Source organism: Mirounga angustirostris, unplaced genomic scaffold (assembly GCF_029215605.1).
Source record: "Mirounga angustirostris isolate CCGP_5_RB_7025 unplaced genomic scaffold, mMirAng1.0.hap1 SCAF_9, whole genome shotgun sequence".
In the NCBI taxonomy this organism is placed as follows: Eukaryota; Metazoa; Chordata; class Mammalia; order Carnivora; family Phocidae; genus Mirounga; species Mirounga angustirostris.
Genome location: NW_026991717.1, coordinates 118,092,755 through 118,114,405, shown reverse-complemented (window position 1 = coordinate 118,114,405; position 21,651 = coordinate 118,092,755). Strand labels below are relative to the sequence as shown.

The window sequence follows — 21,651 nt, the reverse complement described above, 5'->3', positions numbered from 1 at the left end:
AGTTTCAACTGAAACACCAAAGCACAATAGATGTGAAGCCCTATGCAAATACAGGCTTTCTAAATCGTAAGGGAAGAGTGCCAGGGTGATTGGACCCTTCTCCAGTTTGAGGGCATGAAAAGGGCTCCAGGGGCGCCTGGGTGGCTCAGTCATTAAGCATCTGCCTTCGGCTCAGGTCATGATCCCAGGGTCCTGGAATCGAGCCCTGCATCGGGCTCCCTGTTCGGCGGGAAGCCTGCTTCTCCTTCTCCCTCTCCCACTCCCCCTGCTTGTGTTCCCTCTCTCGCTGTGTCTCTCTCTGTCAAATAAATCAATAAAATCTTAAAAAAAAAAAAAAAAAGACTCGAATGCCCAAAGCCAGCTTAGAACTCTAACAGCTCAAGGTCATTAGGCCTTCCTACCCCTTCACCACTGCTCCCACCTCCTTCGAGCAGTTGGATTCCGCAGAGTGACAGAAAGATCAAAGCTCTGGAAGATCAGATTCCGATGGGGAGCTGGAGAATTAATACAGCCCCCCCGCCCCCCCGCCCCGGCCAGACAGTGAATGCTATCTCAGCCTTCCTTGTGGTAAAAGTGAGCTGTTTTTGATTCTCCTTAGTGATGGGAATTAAGAAGAAGGCATCTACCAATTAATAGCTGCTTACCAAATGCCAGAGGCTGGACCATCTGTTGTAACAATGCTAAGGCATCAAATACGGCAGCGGTGACACGGAGTACCAGGAGCCCACCACTGCCCGGCACAATCCACGGGGTCTTCACAGGGACCCCCCGCCCACCCGCCGCAATAAGTGAGTCCACCCCCATCTCCTTTCATCCCGTGAGTGTTGGATGGTGGCGCTGTTCTCCGGAGCTGCTCTTAGCCTGGAGCACGAACCATCACTTCAGATTCACTCACGTGGATGGCGGAGGGGGGCAGTCAAGCACTTTGGCTCAGGTTCTCCTATCAAAACCCTCTTACCGGTCAGGCACTGGGTAAAGAGCTACAGGGAGGGTCTGCGGGCCCGCTGAACCCACTGACAGGCAGACTTTGGCTGGAATACCCTCGCTCTCCCGGCTTGACTGAGCCCATCTCTAGCCGGAGGAGCATCTCGAGTTTCAGATACTCCCGCATCACTGTTATCTCATACTTGGAGTTTTCATGGGGATGTTGGATGCAATGGTGCTCCAGAGATGCGAGAATTCCACTTTCCTCACTGTCTAGTTACCCTTTAGGAAGGTTCCTGAATGTTTTATTGAGTATGTGTAATAATGCAGGGTCTTCCTCAAGAGGACGCAGCCTACACTGCAGTCAGTGGGTTCTGGCTCTGTGAACTGACTTAGAGCTAGAAAGTGGATGAGGGCCTTGCTGTCCGTGATGCCGGTTAATTGCCTTCTCCTGGCTTCTACCATTCTGGAACTCCGTAATCCCTACTGATATTAGGGAGCCCCATCTCCTCCATCAACCCAGACCCATTCAGAGCTCCTCTAGGAGGCTAGTGGCCCCTCTCCAGTAGCTTGTCATTGCCCTCGTGAACATTCCTCTGGTCCTCCTGAGGAGCACGGTCAGGGGATGGGGCCTCCGGTCTCATATAACAAACCCATGTGAACATGGCCTCCTCCCTGGACATTCTGACCCCTTCCTTGATTCTCTGCCAAGGCTGTTTCAGTATCTCCACTTCACTGACTGTGGGTTCATGCCATGAGTAAGCTTCGAGGAGCTATCCTGGCAATGTACTAAGGTACGTTCCCAGTGTCAGTGCCATGGCTTTGAGCCCGGAGTCACAGGTGAGAGCTCTCATGCACAATCGTCCCCTTCCCCGACTGATATCCAGGCCCTGTTGGTCCAACACCCTCGAGGCACAATCCTTCCCATACGCCTCCCTTGGTGCCTGTGAATCCACATCAGCCAGGTTCTATAGGTCCTTCAACAAATAAGCGATTTCCTTATGGAGCAGCGACTGTATTTCTCCTACTCGGACTATCCTGACACGTGATCCTGTCTGTCTGCCTGGAGGTCATGAGTGTGGCAGAGGCGGATCTCGAGGATGAACATTGTGCTGCAGGGTACCTGCTTCGAGTGCAATCTTTGTAGGGTCTCCAAACACAGGGAAGCTGCTCCCCTCTAGTAAGGGGCAAGGGGCTGCTTCTGCCAGTCCAGAGGGTTCAAGGGTTTCAAGAGTCATGTTTACCCAAATGGCCCCGTTTTTCCCTTTAGCACACTGACTTTGATATGGAAACCTGTTTAAGGGTAAACATTCATTCTCTTTAATGAGTCTGCCACCTTGGCAATTAGATTCGGGGCCTGATTCTCAGCACAGTGTCCTAGGACTGGAAGAACCAAGCATCTCCTTAAATACTGCCAAAGATGGTCTTCTGGGTTTGTGCATGTCTTGAGTTTAAGGTTGGCCAAACTAAGTTTTGCCTTTTTTCCCCCAGGACTTCCAACACAGTTAACAAAAGGCAGCCCACTTGAACTTCATACCCTAGCCTCATACCACACAGGTGCCACAGATAACCACTTCCCCTCCCACCTGTATCCCATCACAATCCACACAGGAGACAACTGAGTAACTGATGCTTCCATAGGTCAGGGACTCTCTCCATCCCACTTACACATCTGGCTGGCAAGTGAATCCCTCCACATAGCCCATCCCGAGGGTCGGATTTCTAGGGCTACTTCTGACACCAACTCTTCTCACCTGGGTTCCCCCCGAGACCAATGCTTGTGCTCAGGTGCTTTACTTGGGAAGTGATCCCAGGGAGCAGAGGAGTGAAACAGGGCAGGAGAGAAAACCAATACAAGACGCACTATTGAGTTGGGCCAACTCTGCAGGTCACTTCTACAGGTCTTGCTTAATCCTGCAAGACCTTTTTTTTTTTTTTAAGATTTTATTTATTTATTTGAGAGAGAGAATGAGAGGAGAGAGAGAGCATGAGAGGGGGGAGGGGCAGAGGGAGAAGCAGACTCCCCACTGAGCAGGGAGCCCGATGCGGGATTTGATCCCAGGACTCTGGGATCATGACCCGAGCCAAAGGCAGTCGCTTAACCAACTGAGCCACCCAGGCGCCCCCTGCAAGACCTTTTGAGGAAGCTTAGGAAACACACCCCAGAACTCTCCACCTGGACACTCTCCACCTGGTGGATGAAAGGGAAAAGCATTTATCCATTGTTCCCTCCCCCGAGCTAGTCAATGGAGACCCTAAAGGAATCAACTCCCTCAAATTTCCAGGTTGTGTGTGTGTAAATGCCAAGGGGATTACCATGGATGTCCCCCAGGACAGGAAGTGGGAGATCCAGGGCATGCCTGGCGGGGCGGGGGGGGGGGGGGGGAGGAGGCACCAGCAGCTTGCACTTGTGTGAGGTTGTTCACACCGGCTCAGACCCGGTCATGCAATAGAACTGGAGTGTGAGGATTTTTAATGGGGCACAACAGGTGCCCAGGACTGTCCACCCAGGTGAGGACTGTCCACCCAGGTGAGGACTGTCCTGCAGAGCAATGGAGGCTGATGCTTCAATGTTAATGTCACTGCAGGTGGCCCAAAGCGTTAGGACTCGACTTGTTTCTTCAGGAATTGCCCACAGAGCAGCAGAGAAACCAAACGAGAAACTCAGCGTCTGACATATTTCCGTTTGTAAGCCAAAACCGTATGCCCAGCTTAATTAACATTGTCATTAACCATAATTTAGCTCTTCCCAAAGAAAGATGATTTGCCAGTATGGAGAAGAAGCTCATTCCAAAATTGTAGAAATGTAATATAAAGGAGTAAGACTGGCATCAATCTCATTACTTTATGCTCAGTCGCAGCTGACATGAATAAATGTGTGTCCGTGTATCTGCGTGTTGTGTATAGTGTATTTGTCCGTGTCTACACTGTATCACACACATCTGGGAGTGTATCCGCGAGTGCGTGTGTGTCGTGTGTCTGTTGTGTATTGACCATCAGCTCCGTGCCAAGTACAGTGCCAGGCACTAGGGACGCCCCGTGTAGAGACTATTCTCACAGCACTTACATGGAAAACAGCCTAACTTGCCAGGGAGTGAGGAGAGCTGTAAGAACCTCCAACTCTTAAACTCCTATTGCAGGAGGCGAAGTAATGGCCTCCCAAGGATGGAACCTGTGAATATGTTATGTTACGTGGCAAGGGGGAGTTAAGGTTGCATATAGAATTAAAGTTGCTCATCAGTTGACCTTAAAATAAGATTATCCTCATTATCCAGGTGGGCCCAATATAATCACAAGGGCCCTTAAAAGATGGAAGAGGGGGGCTCCTGGGTGGCTCAGTCGTTAAGTGTCTGCCTTCGGCTCAGGTCATGATCTCAGGGTGCTGGGATAGAGCCCCACGTCAGGCTCCCTGCTCAGCGGGAAGCCTGCTTCTCCCTCTCCCACTCCCCCTGCTTGTGTTCCCTCTCTCGCTATGACTCTCTCTGTCAAATAAATAAAATCTTAAAAAAAAAAAAAAAAAGATGAAAGAGGGAAGGCAGAAGAGTCGGTGTCAGAGTGATGTGACGTGAGAGAGACTCAACCAGCCATTGCTGGCTTTAAAGATGGAAGGGGCCACGAGCCAAGGAATGTGGGCAGCCTCCATAAACTGGAAAGGGCAAGAAAACAGATTTTCCCTCACCAGAGCCTGCAAATGAAACTCAGGCCAGCTGACACCTTGATTTTGACCCAGTGAGACCCATTTTGGACTTCTGATCTCCAGAACTTTAAGATACTAAAATTTGTGTTGCTGGGGCACCTGGGTGGCTCAGTCGTTAAGCGTCTGCCTTTGGCTCAGGTCATGATCCCAGGGTCCTGGGATCAAGCCCCGCATTGGGCTCCCTGCAGAGCTCCCTCTCCCTCTGCCTCTCCCCCTGCTTATGCGTTCGTGCTCTCTCTCTGTCAAACAAATAAATAAAATCTTCTAAAAATAATAATAAAATTTGTGTTGCTTTAAGCCATTCAATCTGTGGTAATTTGTTAGGGCAACAACAAGAAATGAATATGTCTGTGAAAACTGCATTCAGGTCTTTAAAATGCCTCCCCTTTGCTTTGCTTCAAACCTTAACTTAAAGGTGCAGTGGATTGCATTTTACATAGGGGTTGGGATGAAAAAGTCAGCATTTAAGGAGAAATGTTTGCAGAAAGCAGGGACCAGGACCCACTGAAAGAAGCAGATCAACACTACCCAAGGTGCCCTCACCCCTGGACACCCTCACCCCTGGGCTTGGGCTTACTAATTATAAGGCCCCCTAAACAAATCACACCCTTTGAATGGTCTCTCTCTCCCTCTAGGCATTTAATTAAACTTGCATCAATTCAAAGAGCATATGCTGGAACTCCATTGTAATTTTAGATTTTGTTTTTATTTCCTGAGTTTGCTAAGGAAAGAATGGAAAAACAAAACCTATTTGTGCTGTGGCTTGTTCTCTTTTATTATAAAACATACCAAGCATACAGAAGAATGTGAAGAATATCACTCACCTCTGACAAATTCTAACATTATTCTACATTTGATCCAGATTTTTAAAAATAAATGAAATATTACACGTACAGTTGAAGCCCAGTGTCCTTCTTAGCCTTGCAGATCCTGCCCTCGACCCCCTCTCCCCTCCCCCAGGAGCATTCCCCATTACTTATTTTGATATTTGATTTTGATAGGAGGCCTATGCATGCTTTTATACCTCTACTATCCAGTTCTGTGTGTACCCGTAAACAGTAAAATATTAGTTCACATGTTCAGAAAGATTACATACATGGTACACTGCATATATCCTTCTGCAACTTGCTGTCCTCTCCAGCTCAACACTGTGTTCCTGAGATTTATCCACACTGATACATGGAGCTCTGGTTCATTCTTTTTAACTGCTGAATAATATTTGATTTTATAAAAATACAATTCATCTGCTCTTCTGTTCATAGGTATTTAGGTCGTTTCCAGTTTCTCTTTATTACAAACAGAGCTTCAGTGAAATTCTTATCGTTCTCCTTGGGTCCCTGTGCTAGAGTTCCTCCAAGGTAGGAGGGAAATTGCCGGGTCAAAGGACGTGTTTAGCTTCAGCATCTCCGGTTATTGCCGAATTGCTTTACACCGGGCTCACACCGATTTCCCACTAGTGGCCTGTGTAAGTTCCCTGTAATTCGTATCCTGACCAACACATACTGGTTTCTGCCCATCTGATTGCTAATGGGTCTTGTCCTTCTTATAGATTGCATGGTCGATTCTCATAGCAACTCTGGGCACAGGCCTTTTTTATGACCACCTGGCAGGAAGGCATAGGGAGGCCCAGGGAGGGGATGATGAGCCCAACACAGATGACTGTGGCCATGCAGGAGCCGAATGAACCTAGGCATCTTGGATCCCAGCATTTATCACTAGAGGAACTGGATACATGGCCAGAACACAAACTCTGCAGCCACCTTTAGAGAATAGAAGACATTAAATCATTTGCACTATGTGGTAAACAGCAACTATCCACACTGGCAGAGAACAAGGTAATTATCATTTTATGGTGACTACTCGGCCCCTTGTAGATTGCCCGGCACACACAGGGCAGGCACTGGGTATACGCGTGGAGGGAAGAGACAAAGGAAGTACTGCAGATTTCTTAAACTTCTCTGAGCCTCAACTTCCCCATCTGTAAAATGGGCATATAGACACTTACCTGGGAGGGCTGTTGTGAAAACCAAGGGCCTATAGCAGATGCTCCAAACATCCTCTGACACCGCACACCGGGAGGCCCATGGAGCGTGCCTTGCACCCCATTCCCTAGGCAGACACCACAAGAGGCAGCCAAGTAAGTAAGAGTAACTTTTACTGAGCGATACAGGACTGAGTACTATGAAGGGTTTACCAGGATGGAAATGCACCCCCTGCCCGCCCCAGCCATCCCCAACACCCAGAGACTACTACAGTACTTAGGAGTTACACACAATGGCCATAACTGCTGGGTATCTGTTCGTAACAAACCAACCATAGCATATTTATACTATATCACATCGAGTGATTATAGAAATCCATATATATATTGCTTGTATAAAATCTTTTTTTTTTGTAAAAAATATTAAAAAAAAAAAAAGAAAGTATAAAAAAACATGTGCAGTTGAAAGCCCTGCCAGGACAGCCAGTCTGTAAACATTCGGTGAGTATGTGCTTTGGAAGGGCGCCCGCGCCTCGTGCCCGCAGCAAACTCCAGCGGGGCCGGCGAGGGTGTGTCCCAGCTGCCACTCCGGCAGGGCCCACGCTGGACCCCGGGGCGGGGGGGATGGGGGGGGACAGCAGGCCCCTCCCCACCTCCGGCCTCGCAGCAGGGTCAGGAGGCAGGGCTGGGGGCAGGCGGGTTGCAGTCTGACTCGGAGTTGCATCCCCAGCCGCATTTCGTTTGCAACCCCATGGCTTCTCCTGGCTGCTCTGAGGTCCCTCCGTGGGTGCCCTGGTGCAGAGGCCGGAGCGGCGCCCCAGGCCACTGGGTGCGGGTGTCTCTCTGGCCAGGGGTCTCTGTCCTGCCTCCTTCGAGCTGGGCCCCAGGCAGGGCAGCCCCACCCGAGCGTCTACTTTGGTCTCAGCGCTTGGTCCTTCTGGTTTCGTCAGCCAGTTCTTCCCCTCGTGTGGCTGATCGGAGTTTCACAAAAAAAGCCCGGCCACAGCGGGCTGGGCTGCGCCTCGTTGTAAAGTTTGTCATGCAGCAAGGAAGGGCCCTCTGGGAGCCCTCGGTCTCTCCCCTCTTCCCAAATCCTCCTCCTCGTCCTCCTCGTCCTCCTCGTCCTGCTCCTGGCCCACGGTCACTTCTTCTCTAACTGCTCCAACAGCGGGTTGCCTTCCGACTCGGGGGTCTTGACGCTGTCCGTCCGGACAATGCAGGTGGGGCGATGCCGGTTCAGCATCAGGATGAGCTGCTGTCGCTCCTGCTTCAGCTCCTCGATCTGGGTCTTCAGCTCCGCGTTCATGAGTTCCAGCCGCTCAGATTCCTGGAGCACAGAAACAGAGACGGGCTGTAAGCTTTCGCTGGGGACCAGCTCTGCCTCTGGGGAGGTCCAAGGCATCCCCAGCTGGCCCTTGCCTGTTTTCTGCCTGCCACGTTCCCACTGGAGTAAGTGACTTCCTGCAGGGGTGCCCATCACACCGGTGACCTGGGCCAGGGTCAAAGGGGGATGAACCCAGGTTATATTCTGGGGGCGGCCCTTCTCGGGTCCCACCTCCCTCCCCTCACTCAATCCACTCCAGCCACAGTGACTTCTTTGTAATCGCGCAAATATGCCAACGCTCTCCTGCCTCCTGGCCCTCGCCCCAGAAACAAAGGGTGGGAGAAGAATCGAGGCCCACGGGCACCAGAGCAGGTGCATGAAGGGTCCAGAGGGGATGTGGCCCACAGTTGGCAGTGGGTGGCAAAGTGCTTGGATGTGTGATGTGTAAAGGTATGTTGGGGATATTTTGGCCTGTGGGATCTCGAGCCCAGTGTGGTCATGTCAGTCCTCCTAAAACGTGGGCTTCCTGATTATTAGCCCCCAATTATTTAAACAGCCTCTTCTTTATCCCCTGTTATCTAGAAGCTTTGCTCATTGGGAGGCAATCAACTGTCATCCTTCTGGATCCAAAATAAAGTTTTACATCTCAAGTGAGATTCCCAGTGAACTTCCAGCTCAGCTGGAGAGACTCCAAGGAAAAGAAGCAACACTGGCGATTTGATTTTGGGGGGAGCTCACCTGTTCAGAGGGTGGGTAGGTGATGAGCATACCAATTCAAGTCTTGGGGGGGGGGGGCGGTCAAAACAGTTAAGACAGGAAAGCTCCTGAATGATGTTTATTGGACTGTGTCTGAAAACGGGCAACCAGTTCGAGAGTTGGAATTGACTCAAGGGCCAGCAAAGTTTTAGCCCAGTGGTTCTCAACTAGGAGCGATTCTGCCTACCGGGAGACATTTTTGGTTGTCACAAGTGGGGAGGGGGTTGCTGCTGGCATTTAGTTGGTGGAGGCTGGGGATGCTCCTAACCATCTTGCACAGGACGGCCCCACAACAAGAACTATCTAGACAAAATGTCAACAGCTGAGGTTGTGCAAAGCGTATCAGGCAAAGAACAAGCTGTGGTTGCCACTGCATGTGTGACAACTGAGCGGGGTGATGCTGGCTGGGGTCTAGGGGCCAGGCCCTCCGGCAGGCAGGGCCGGGCTGAGCTCAGCCCCCTTTGGGGGGTCTTCGGGGCCCTCGGTGGGGCCCACACACATCCCAGGGCTGCTGTCTGCCTCTCACCCGCCGGCCTGCCTGAACTGTCCTTGTGCTGGTCTCTGAGGTCACAGCATGAGAGCCCGGGCAGCTCAGACTGCTGAGACGTGCAGTCCTCGTGACCAGACACTGAAGGAGAACAGCCTCAAAAAAAGGAAAAAAATGCTCAAGGGGAAAATATTAAAAATCAGCTATGGTGGTTTTTGGTTCAACAGGATGAAGCGTGACAGGGAGGCTGGCCCTGTCCCCTGTTCTCAGAATTCCAAGGTACTGCCATCTCTGGAAGCCAGGAGAGAGACGCCAAGTGAAACCATGAGTCTATGACCCATCAGCTGGGGGCAGTTAAGTGCTAATCTTAGCTGCCTGCTCACTGGATCTGATGAGCTCGTGATGTTGGGGACTTCTCGCAAACCCTCTGACCATCTGGTTCCCCTGAGCCAAGGTTTTAGCTCCAAGTTTGAATCCTCTGAGCCTCTGTCTCTAGGAGTCTCTGTTCAATCCACCCATCCACATTTGCTGAGGACTTGCAGGTATAATGAATGTCTGGGGGAATCAGGGTCCATACAGCAGGGAAGAGCTTACTATGTGTTCATCAGGAGTGCAGGGGGCTAGAAGGCCTTACAGGAGGGCTACATGGCTAGGTCTGGCCTCGGGTATAAAAAATGGTTGGGTTGAGAAGGTCAGTTGGTGTGGAGGAGGTGGGACATCAGGAAGGGAACCCTGAGTGGACACGGACACAGACTTGGGAAATAAGCTTAAGATGTGTTTAGGAGATGAAATCTTCCACTGTGACCATAGGTCACTTTAGGACAGAAGGGTAGAGAGCCTTCTGGAAGGTAGATTTAGAGCCACATCAGGCAAAGCTTTAGGGTCTGGAATCAGAGTCTAAAGCAAGTTTCCTAACTATCCTGAGTCTCAGTTATCTTAAATATAAAAAGATGATGCTCATGGGGATTAAATGAACTCACACAGGAAAAGCCCCTTGTCACCTGAAAGGTTAGGGAGGCTTAAGGAATTTTTTATTTTAGCGTTGAGCAAAGACCTACGAAAAAGAGAAGAAGCAGCAGAGGAGGAGGATGGTTCAAAGAAGGCTGGCCGGTCCAGGTGACTGGCTGGATCTGGAGAATGAGAGAGGCTGCCTGTGGACCTTGCGGGGGGCGGGGGGGGGGGCTGCAGTGGGGTAAGGGGCTGCCATTTGGGGGATGGCAAGGAAGCAGTTGGGTTGCAGGTGAGTGGACGTTAAAAGTGGACGTGCAAGGGCCAGGGTCAGACCCAAAGCATTCAGTACTAGGCACCAATCTACCTCCTTAAATGATGCATGTCGAACGAACTTCATGGGTGAACATCTGTGTCACACAAAAACCCAAATAGGCGTGTGGCTTCACGCACACATTCATCATCGGAATGGCACGGCGTTCTGTTGGTTTTAAAATGTTAGAGTATATCATGGAATATCCTAAACTCTGACCGGCTGGCTGTCGGAATGTAACTGACTGCTTTGTAGTTTTATTGGGTGGTGCTACGTCTTTATTTATTGTGTAAGTAGAAGATGAGTTCAGAAGAATCTTTTTTTTAACCATGATTGTAGAAGTCATCTGTGGTTTTATAACAGCAATCACCTGATCTGTTTTCCTAATTAATTAAGAAACGTGGGCTAGGATCTTCACCTGTTAATTACAAAGCAAATAACTCTGCTTGCATTTTTGTTTATCGTTTTGCCTTCTGGTAGATATTTATTGCCCTAGAGAAAACGAAACCATTTGTTGTTTTAGAATAGAATTAGTGCAAGTGAAAGAACATTGTCTCTACTATCATGCTTAGCAAAGGCGGGAGAAAAAATACAGGTAAGGGGCTGGGTGTGCGGGCTTTTCATCCTGGCTGTGGGACCTTGGCCAAGTCAATTCCCTTCTCGGGGCTTCCGTCTCCTCCCAGAAAATATAATGATTGGCCCAGGGGACTTTAAGCATTAAGATTCTCTGATTTTATCTTCTAAAAAATAGTTACCCTAATCCACTTAAAATAGAGTTCTACTTCCCAACTTTTTGGGTAAGTATTGGGAAGAAGGCTGGTGTGGCCACTTCTGAGCCCCAAAGACCGGTCTGAATTAAAATCCTGACTCTGCCACTTGAGCTATGTCACTGTGAACCAGATCCCCAATTTCCCAGAGCCCGGGCAACCCGAACAGCGTGCGGAGCAGGAGAGGAAGCCCTGGGCTCTAGTCCTGCCTCAGCTGCTGTGGGGCCTTGAGCAAACTTCCATCTCTCTGAGTCTCAGAATCCTCGTCAGAGGAGTGGGGGCTGCCTCGCCTCCTCCCAGAGTCACCGTCTTCTTGTGACCATCAAGGCTTGGAGAATGGCCATGAAGAGTGCAGAGCACCATGGGAGTGTGAGCTGGGGTTCCTGCTACCGAAGCCCTGGGAATGAAGGTGCGACAGGCGCAGCAGTTCCCGGAGGGTGAAGCGGAGGGGCTGTTGCCCCTCACTGCAGACGGAGGAGGTACCGAGGTCGCCCTGGCTGCCTCAAGGACTCGGCTGGTCCAGGCGGGCGACCTCGGAGAGGCTCTAAGAGTCTCCCAGGGCAGCTCTAGGTGTCTGGGGGTCAAGGATGGGAAGGTGACTTTTTACATTATACATAGGTGGGGGGGGGGGGGGAGGTACACACACATATCCATTTGTACCTCTGAGCCTTATAAATATTTTACCTGTTAAAAAATAGATTACAAGGGGTCCCTGGGTGGCTCAGTCAGTTAAGCATCCGACTCTTGATTTTGGCTCAGGTCATGGTCTCGGGGTCGTGAGCTGGAGCCCCACGTCGGGCTCTGCGCTCAGTGGGGAGTCTGCTTGGGATTCACTCCCTCTGCTCCTTCTCTCTCTCTCTCTCTCTCAAATAATAAACAAATCTTTAAAAAATAATAAATAAATAAATTACAAGAGAATTCCTCAGGTCTGTGGGCACTGGCTATCAACACAGCCATCGGCATCCATGTCCTAAACCTCACACAAAACTCTGTTCCCAAGGCCAGAGGGAAAGAGGGGAGCCTGGGAGGAGAGGGGGACTGGGATGCGCCCAGACGGGCCTGCCCAAACCTCCCTCCTAGACCCTGAGGCCACCAGGGACAGCACCACAGCCACATAACTGGTCTTCCCGCTGCCCCAGTCCTTGCCCCACACTGCAGCCAGAGGGATCTTTCCAAGGTGTGTCTCTCTCCCACTGAAACCTTCCATTGCTCGCCATCACTACATAATCCATCATCATAATGGGGACACTTGTGAGAGTAAAAGCAGGTGCTATTAATAAATAGGCCAGGACCAGAGGCATAAAGGGGGATTGCCCCAGAGAGCGAAGCACAGAGGATCACCCTACATAGCAAGGGGGGGGCGGTTGCCTGCCCCTCCATTCTCCTCCTTGTACTCTAAGTTCCCGCTATACTGACATTCTTTTCAATTCCGTAATCACATCCTTAAGCACCTCTTGCCTCTGGCCTTTGCTTGCACTGTCCCTGCTAACCCCTCCATCCCTGACCTTCATCTTGTTAGCTCCTACGTCTCGTCTATGTCTCAATAGCAGTCTTTCCTCAGCCGAGGCTAGGATAGGGCCTCATGGTGTGTTCTCACGGCCCACCGGGCTTGCCCAACACGAGGTGCAGCACACATTAACCAGTCCCCACTTCTATCTGCTGTCCGATGCAGACATCGCCTGCTTGTCCGCTCTGCAGCAGGTACTCACTACACACTGATTGGATGGATGGATGGATGGATGGATGGATGGATGGATGGACAGATGGATGGATGGATAAGCAAAGGGATAAATGAATCCCAGCTCTAACACTTGCTAGCAGTGTGACTCTGGTGTGACCTCTTCTGAGCTATAGGTCAATCTCTACAATGGGGATAACCAATGTTTATCTCATTGGAATGTTATAAGATTAAATGAGGCATGTGAAATATCTGCATACAGTAAGTGCTCAGCAAATGTTCCTGGAATGTGCAGAACAACTAGCACCATTCATTTGGCGCCATTCACCGCACCAGTGTGTGTTCACTTGGCATATCTTGCCTGCTAACTGGCTGACAAGCCCTGGAAGGCAGAGATCTGGTGTGAGACTTCTCTGCTCCCTGCTGTGCCTTACCCAGCTCTGCGGGCACTCAGGGCTGGAAATGAGGTGTGGGACTCTCCATCCATCTACAAGGCCCGTGTGAGACCTGTGCCTTGGAAACTTCTTGAAAACTTCCAGCCCAGGGCTGGTCCACCTTCTCTTCCAAGAAGGCTCCCAGCTCTCGGAGTCTAACTTCCACCTGTAATGGCCATTCACCTACCCCAGATACTCAGAGCCCACTGGTGTACCCATGGCCCCATGCTGTCTACACCTGTGACCTTGGATTTTCTCTCTGCTGGTTGTAAGCATGAGAAGAGACCCATATATTCCCCAGCATCAGGGAAAACCCAGGCCATGTCAGCCTTGTGTCTCCAGCTCCCACAGGAGAGACCATGTCTGCTCCTTCCTGTGTGTCCCCAGTGCACCTGACACAGTGCTGGGCACTGAGTATATGGATAAAAATGCTTGTTAGCGAATCAACGACTGGGTGAAAGAATGAACAAACACACGGACGAATGAACGAATGAATTAGAGCTAGTATAGCAGAGTGTTAAGAATAAATGCTTTGAAGTAGCCTCAGGTTTGAATCTCAGTTCTACCACTCCATTGCTGAGGGACCTGGGCAAGTAACTTAACCCCACCATGCCTCAGTTTCCCCATCTGTAGAAAGACAATAATGAAGGCACTGACCTCATACAGTTAATATGCCAACGAAGAGATAATATGCTTACAGTACTTGGCACTCTGCCCAACTTTACAAATGTTAGCAACCTCTGTTACTTGCTGCATCCTATAGAATAGAGCCGGACCCATGGATTATTATTGCGACTATCATTACTTAGTAATGAACAAGTGATCCAGAGTGGGGAGGCTGGAAACTACCAGCCTGGACTGATTAGCTTTCCTGGTCATGTCCCTTCACTGCCATCCATCATTTTTGAGACGCAGCGAAGGCCTAAGAGCTAGAACTCCGGAGGGGAAAAGAACAAACACCCTGCTTGGCACAGTCCAGGTGTAAGGGCGGGGACCCGCTCTGAGGCCTGGGGAGGGAGGTGATCCCCTCTGCCGGCCTTCGAGTGCAGAGTTGACCTCTGGTCCCCGGGGGCAGAGGCTTGGGGGCCACCCTCAGGGGGGCTGAGGGCAGCCAGAAGGGATGCAGGGCTGGAAGAGCCCCCTGCAGCTAAGGGAGGAACTTCTCTCTCTCCAGGTGCTTCATCCACCGCTCAGAAGCTGGGCGGTTATCACCTATGTTAACATCCACCCTAGACAACTTTGGCTGCCACCAGGGTTTCGAAAGGAGTAGTTGCAGTCCTAGGCCATGTGGGTCAATTGGCACCAGGGTCTGACCTCAGAGAGGGGACTTGGCTCCTCCCACCTTCTCTGGCCTTCTGGGATCTGGCTGGGCCGGACCTGAGGCCAGAGGCCCTGGGTTGTCTTGGGTCAGGGAAAGGGCACTGGATGGGAGGCAGGGAAGAACAGAGGGGTGGCGGCCCCGTGGGCAGATGCGGGCCGGTCCACCTCGATTCCACAGGCTTTGGTGCCGAGCCCGCTCTGAAGAACGAGACAGGCGCCCCGCCCCGGCCCCTGCCCTGCTCACCCGCTGCAGAAACTCCGTCCGCTCTTTCTTCTTGTTCCGGCATCGGGCCGCCGCGACTTTGTTCTTCTCCCGGCGCCTTTTCCTTCGCTCCTCTTCTTCATCTAGCTGTGAGGGGCACAGAGCCGCCGATGAGACACGGAGGCAGGCCTGGAGGACAGCTTCCCTCCCGACACATGCAGACAGATGGGCAATCCCCCTCCTAACCCACATCTCGGTGGTGGGCGAGCCAGCCCTGCCTGCCAGCCCGCCGGCTTCCTGGCTGGTGGGATGGCAGCGTCTCCCAGCTGGCCCATGGGTCCTCCTGGAGCAGGTGGGCAAACCTGGGAGGGCTCGGTGGCCCGGGAGGGCAGGGCTGCCTGGGTTCTGCCAGAGTTCAGCAGGCTCCGAGCCTGGCAAGTCTCCTCACACAGAGGTGACACCCAGCGGGCAGTGACGGTCTGTTCTCTTGCCCAGCCTGAGCCTTCTGGGTACTATTTTCCAGGCCAGTGGTCCCCAGATACTTCCTTTAAGAAATGCCTTGAGCATGAACACAGATTTCACGTTCTACCCCCATGTTCTTCCACCTCCCCAGGGTACCGTCCCTCCTGGTTCTTCCAGAGACTCCGATCCACCTCCTGGTGCTCCTAACCAGTCTCCCCAGTCTCCTCACCCGGCTTTGATCCTTTTCCCAGCTTCTGCATGCTCTTCCCCCATGACGCCCACCTGTATCCCAGGATCCCAGGGCGCCCCAGAGTGCCCTGTGCGGGACACAAGCAGACAGGCTTCCTGAGTCTCCAGCTTTGCTTGCTTCTTCCCCGGGACACATTAGAAAGTTCACCATGCATAAGACCGGGCCCATTAAATAGGAAGGAAGAACTCACTGCCCACCAACCCTGACTTTCAATGAAAGTTGCAGGTTCTCTTATTTCCTTAATAATAACAACAACTGCTCTTTGATGCCTATTTGTTAAATGCTTTCCACACAGGTCATGTTATCCTCATGGTCAATGAGGAAGGTCCTATTACTGTCCCATTTTATAGTTGGTGGGACCGAAGCTGCAGGGTTCCATTTGCCCAAGGCCATCCAACTAAGAAATGGCAGAGTCGGGATTCCAACTTGGATTTCTCTGACTTCAACCTTCCTGCTCTTGACTGACCACAGGCCGACACAGCCCTAACCCATCAGGATCACTTTGATGCGGTGCCTCTCGCTGTCCGTTAGCTACCAGGAGGATCTGGAGGACACACGGGACCAGCTGGGCTGAGGACAGCTTAGAGTCAGAGGCCACTAGAGAAGTCGTTGGATTGCTCTGGGCTTGCCAACTCTCTCACTTCTTGAGCCAGTGGGGGTGAATCTGGCAGCCTGAGGCCTGGAACAAGGTCTCAGCTGAAAGGGCCCCAGGCCAGGAAAATAAACAGCCTCTCTCCGTGCACTCCCGGCATGCTCTAGGAGCTTAGGACCGAGAGCCTGGCCAGAGACCAGCACCCATGGCCATCAGCACAGGCCCTGGTGAGGCGGCCCTTTCTCCTTCCCGGCCACCTCTGAGCTTCTCCCTGACCCACTCCCACCCCTTCTGGGAGGCCGGCTGGAGAGGCACCTTGTCAACCACGCCACACCCAAGCACCTCCCAACCCCTTGGCCTCCCTTGAAACAGAACCAGAAGTGACAGCTCCTCTGGCTGACCTGCATCTGGGAAAATAGAAACCAGGACAGAACTGATTCCGCCCAACCTCAACCTCACCCCCAACACGGCCGAGGTAACCCTGACGACAGGCAGAGGGAAGGAACGGGAGGAAGTTGCTGGCGGTGCAATCTCCCCTCGGCCAAGAGGGTTTGCCCACAAACTGCCGAGCTGATGTGTGCAACCCAGGCAGTGCGGGGCTCATGGGGCCGGAGCGAGCCCAGGTTCTGACAGAGCAGCCGCTTCCGGGGGGACACAAGCTCTGTCCTACAAGACCCTGTGCCCCACCCCAGCCCTGCACAAAGCCAAGGGCAAACGGAAGCAGCTCCAGCTGCAGATTCAAAGAGGCTCAATGCTGGGCGTGTAAGAGCTCAATTGGGCCAGGCTGATGCCCCCATCGGGGGCTGCGCCAGCCTCCCTGTCCAGCCTCATCCATCCCCTTCAGCCATCACCCTCCCTGTGAGCACCTGGCTGTGAGAATCTCTCTCACATCCCATCAGAGTTCTCCGTTTATGTGGGTATCTGTCCTCCCTGCTAGGCTGAAGGATGGGGGACCTGAGCATCCCCAACGCCTGGATAGAACATGGCACTTCATGCGGGCTCAGCAAGTGTTAGCTGAATGAATGAAATAAAAGATTCCAGGGAAAGATGGCCCAGGCTTGGATTCTATAATTATAAAAATGACTTACTGCCTATGTTTGCCTCTGATAAGCTTTCCCCTGGTGCTAGTAAGGAGACTTTTCCACCAGGGTTGGCCTCTTCTGTCTGTGCAGGAGGCCAGCAAAGCTTGGCGGTTCGGTCCTGTCTTCCCCAGAAGCACACTGACCAAAGACGGAGCCTCGACCCGGAGCAGGCCCCTGATGGCTACGGCAGGTCTGCACAAATCCTGAATAGGTCGGGTCACAGTCTGGGCTGGGCAAACCCCTGCTAAAGCTCCACGGGCCCCCAGTAGCCTCCAAGCCCGTCCCCAGGCCTCTCCTGCACCCCTGCTCCACCTCAGCTGACATCTCCCAATAAGGCAAGAAATGGCCCCAAAGCCCCATTACCACACCTTCCCCATTGACACTGTGCAGCATCTTCCCCAAATCCTCCTGCTGCTATGTAAGAGCCGCTGAGGAAATTTGGAAAACAGCAGCTGAAGTCCTGCCAGAAACAAGAGGGGAGCTGGGCAGTGCCCTCAGCCTTCTCATCCCCACAGGCTGACTGTGGCCCAAGCCCCACGGGAGCTCTGTGCGCCCCCCGGACCGCCGCCGCCAGCCTCCTCCCGGCCTTCCCTCACCACAGTGAGGCCACTGCCCCTGCTCCCTGATGTTCCCCAGAGTCTCTAAAGCATTTGGCCGGGAGGGGGTGAGACAGCAGAGAGTGTTTTTGCCACACACAGTTTAGCCATCTAAAACTGGAACCCCAAAATGGGGCATGACGATTTTTTTCTGCAGATACAGCTGGAAGGACGAGAATATTTAAGAGGGAGGCGGCTTGATACTCAATACATTGAAAGCCCCATGAGATGGGGGCCTGTTCTCAAACTTAGCTCTGGCTCTGTTTTTCCCAAATTCCCAGGAAGGCCTGGGGCAAAGCTGTCTGCGTTCTGGGGGGAGAAGCGAGGGGTACCCCTGGGCCACACTTCACGTTGGAGGGACAGGCTAGGGGACCCACGGCCGAGAGGGTCCTCATGTTGAGCAGTCCCTCCTCAGAGAGCCTGTTTTCAGGGCTCTGCTGCTGGGCTGGGGGACCCCTAACCACAGCTGACTGGACGAGGTGTGAACAGCTGACCAAGCTGGGCTGTAGTCACCTCCTGAAATCTGAAATCAGACTGCTGGACCAGGGGGCAGCCAGCTTCAGCCCTGTGCCCAGAGAAGCAGAAAGATCAGGCTGCTAATGTTTGCAGATGAGCAGAAACCAAACGCCATGTGTCAGGAGAGAAACCAACACTCAGCCATAGAGGCGTGTCGGGGAGACAAAAAGAGGCAGTGGGTGACAGAGAGGAAAGCAGGGCCTGCACCAGGGTGAGGTGTCCACACTCACTCTCAAGCTCACGCAAGGGCAGGGCCGGCACCCAAGACTGATTGCCTCCCTAAATGCCATCTTGCAGGGCATCCTGTTTGCCTCACCCCGTCCAGGCCCTGAGAGAGAGAGGGAGCTCTAGACAGAGAAGGTGAAGACAGAGACCAAGAGGAAAGAGAGGAACACAGAGAGACAAAGGGGCAGAGCCATTAGAAAGAGAAAACAGAGGCATGAACAGAGGTCAGTGGTTCAGACGGGCTGAGAGGACAGACAGAAAGCACACATGGAGAATCCTCTGGATTCCACCCCTGGAGGGGCCTGCGTTTCCTGCCCCTTGGGTCCATGGTGCATACCCCTGGATCTATCCTGAAACATTCCTCCTCTGGCCTGGAGGGAGTTTGAGAAGGTTTCTGCCTCTGGGACACCAGGGTCCCGTCCTTGTAAAGTCAGGGCATGCCAGGTGATAATGAAGGAGCAGAAGGTGTCCTCCAGGGATGCAGTAGGGGAATGACTACCACCAAGGAGCTATGCTTCTAGAACAGCTGGGGAAATGGCAGAGCCTGGATGCAGAAGGGCTTGAGCAACCAGAGGTGGGTCACCTCAGCAAGCATCAAATCCTCAGGCCTAGAAGTCCCAGCAGGCTAAACAGTCTCAGTAAACCATCTAGGACAGTCCTGTTACCCTCCCCACTTTTACAGATGAGAAAACAAAAGATATCAAGGCTGCCTGGAGGGTCAGGGACGTCTTCGAATCCAGGCCTTTTGGCCCCAGAGCCCAAGTGCCTCCTGCTCTTTGAAGGGCTGGTGGTCTATGTTACAGGCCCCCTGTCCTTTCCGCTCCATCCTGCTGACAGGACTGTAAAGCTTCTGGCTCTGAGGGCAATGACTATGTTGTTCTTTTTCTGATTTGGGTCTTTTAAAATAAAAACAATTCATTGCACAAGGAACACTGGATGTGTCACGTTCAAGCTGACTGGTTTTCAGGAGGGCCCCCCCCACTCCCCTCTCGTAAGCCATGTGGCTTTCACATGGTGGCAACCTTCGCCCAGACTTGATTTTGCATTCTGATATTTCATAAGCATTTCCAAAAATACATCTGGCAGGGCCCACAAAGAGATAGGATGAGAAAGAGCGATGACGCTTTGTAACCCGAGGCACTGAGCATATGGCCGCTCTCACACGGACGGAGCCATAAAGGTAAGAGCAATCAAGCTGGCGACAAGCAGGAACCGAGGGGGGAAGAATCCAGAACAAGCCCCCAGCCCTCGCCAGAGTGCCGAAGGCCTGAAAGCCCGTATCGAGCGCTAGAACCGCAGCATGGACAGAGAGAAGCAGGCTGAGCGGAGACTCATGGCATCAGGGGTTGTCAGCCTGGCCTTTAAGGTCTCCGAGGCCTGTGTGCTCCTGGGCAAGTCAGTGGCCTCTCTGAGCCTCTGTGTCTCACCCACACAAGGAAAGTACCGAGCACAGCTGCCAAGCTTGTAACAAGGACTGAGTTCCAGTGCAGGGCCTGGGACACAGGAAGCGTTCGCGCAGGGCCCGACTGCGGGTCTGCCTTCCCAGGTGAAGTGGGAAGGCAGTGCCAGTGCGGCCCGGGGCACCCAATCCCCATGCAGCGGAATCTGGCATAGGAGATCTGGGTGGGGCCGGGGGAGGCAGGAGGGGGTGCTACTTCAAGGCACACAAGCTGTCCATGAGTAGCCCCGGAGTAACAGCCCGGCAGCCTCCACATCTAGCCCCGGCCGGGCCCACTAGGGTCCCCCCAACAAGGAGGAGCCACATTTCAACACCAGGGACCCATGAGCACCCTGGGAAGTAAACACCCAAATACCAAACATACCAGACATTCCCCCACATAAACACGGCTGCACTGAGCCAGGGGCTTCGGTTCCTCGCCCCTCCCCTGTCCAGCCACGCATCCTCACACAAAGTAGGGCAGTTCAGGGGCAAGACCTCTGCAAGCCAGCATGGCCAGGCCCACAACACCCCTGCAGGGAGGAATGAGGAAAGCCCGGGGCCGGGGGGGCGGGGGCCCTCTGTCCAACACCCTGGCTGACCCCCCGACCCCGACCCCACAGGGGCCAGGCCCTCCCCCTCAGCATCTCCCCTGGGGCCAAGCTGCTGGAACCTTCTGCTCTCCTCTCCTGTCTTCTCCCAAGCCTCCCCCTCTCTCAACAGCCACGGTCTGGACCTCAGCTGTGAAATACTGCGCAGTTTCAGTGAACACTGGGCAGGGCTGTAAGAGAAAATTCAAGCCAAATGGTCAGTCTAAGGCTCGAGCTGCAAACTCAGATCACCTCCAGGGCCCAAGCAAGTAACTGTTAGTGAGGGAGGAGGGCTGGATGGGGCTGTGGTATGCATACAGGACACCCCAGCTGGCCCCACCACAGCAGCAGGGGCTCAGGGTTGACAAATCTTCTAAGTTTTCAAGCCTTGCTGAAAATACAAGTTTCTAAGTAAAACCTTCCAGTTTTTAATGTTGTCAACAAATTCCATCTTGAAAAAATGCTTTGTGGGCCGAACATCCGTGGGCTGCTGATTTAGGACCCCCAGCAGGTGACAGACCCCGGCGAGGTTGGTCACCAGACACCTGGTTCTAGTCACTGAGATGTCCCCCTCTGTGACCGTGGGCCAATCAACTCATCTCTCCTGACCTGTGGCTCATCTTTGATAACCACAATAGCTCCTACTTCTCACTAACCTTCAAACACCTTTCTTTGCAAGGTGGGTTTTAGGGGCCTCATCTCAGAGGTGAAGAAACAAGGTGAAGTGTCTGCCCGAGGTCGCTAAGCCGGGAGCAGACAGGGGTTTGATCCATTACGTCATGCTGCCTTCCCACAGTGGGCTGGAGTAAAAGCTCCCCCAAGTCCTGGCTAGCTCTGATGTCCCTGGGTTTTTACTCACCCAAACTTCAAGGGCAGTGTTGGCTTAACTGAGGGGAGAGGGAGGAGGATGTGGGAAGGATACCTTTTCCCTTTTAAGAAGTTTCAGAAATAGTTACTTTACAGACTCTTAGAGCCAGAAAGGAGAAGCCCCTAAGCCAACCCCTGCATTTTATAGATGAGGAAACTGAGTCCCAGGGAAGGAAGTTGATTGCTCCAAGACTCACACTCA

General features: G+C 52.6%; 1 protein-coding gene across 4 annotated transcripts in view; it reads right to left on the bottom strand.

Moving 5' to 3' along the window:
* Positions 1-6,759: 6,759 nt before the first annotated feature.
* Positions 6,760-21,651, bottom strand: part of JDP2 (Jun dimerization protein 2) — a 38,579-nt gene continuing 23,687 nt past the window's right edge. For all 4 annotated transcript variants that reach the window (XM_045901262.3, XM_064571387.1, XM_064571389.1 and 1 more), the window contains 2 exons: positions 14,874-14,978; positions 6,760-7,929 (listed from right to left, as the gene is read on the bottom strand). In XM_045901262.3, coding sequence (XP_045757218.1) covers positions 7,744-7,929; positions 14,874-14,978 — 291 coding nt within the window. In that variant the 3' untranslated portion in view covers positions 6,760-7,743. The remainder of the gene's footprint in view (positions 7,930-14,873; positions 14,979-21,651) is intronic.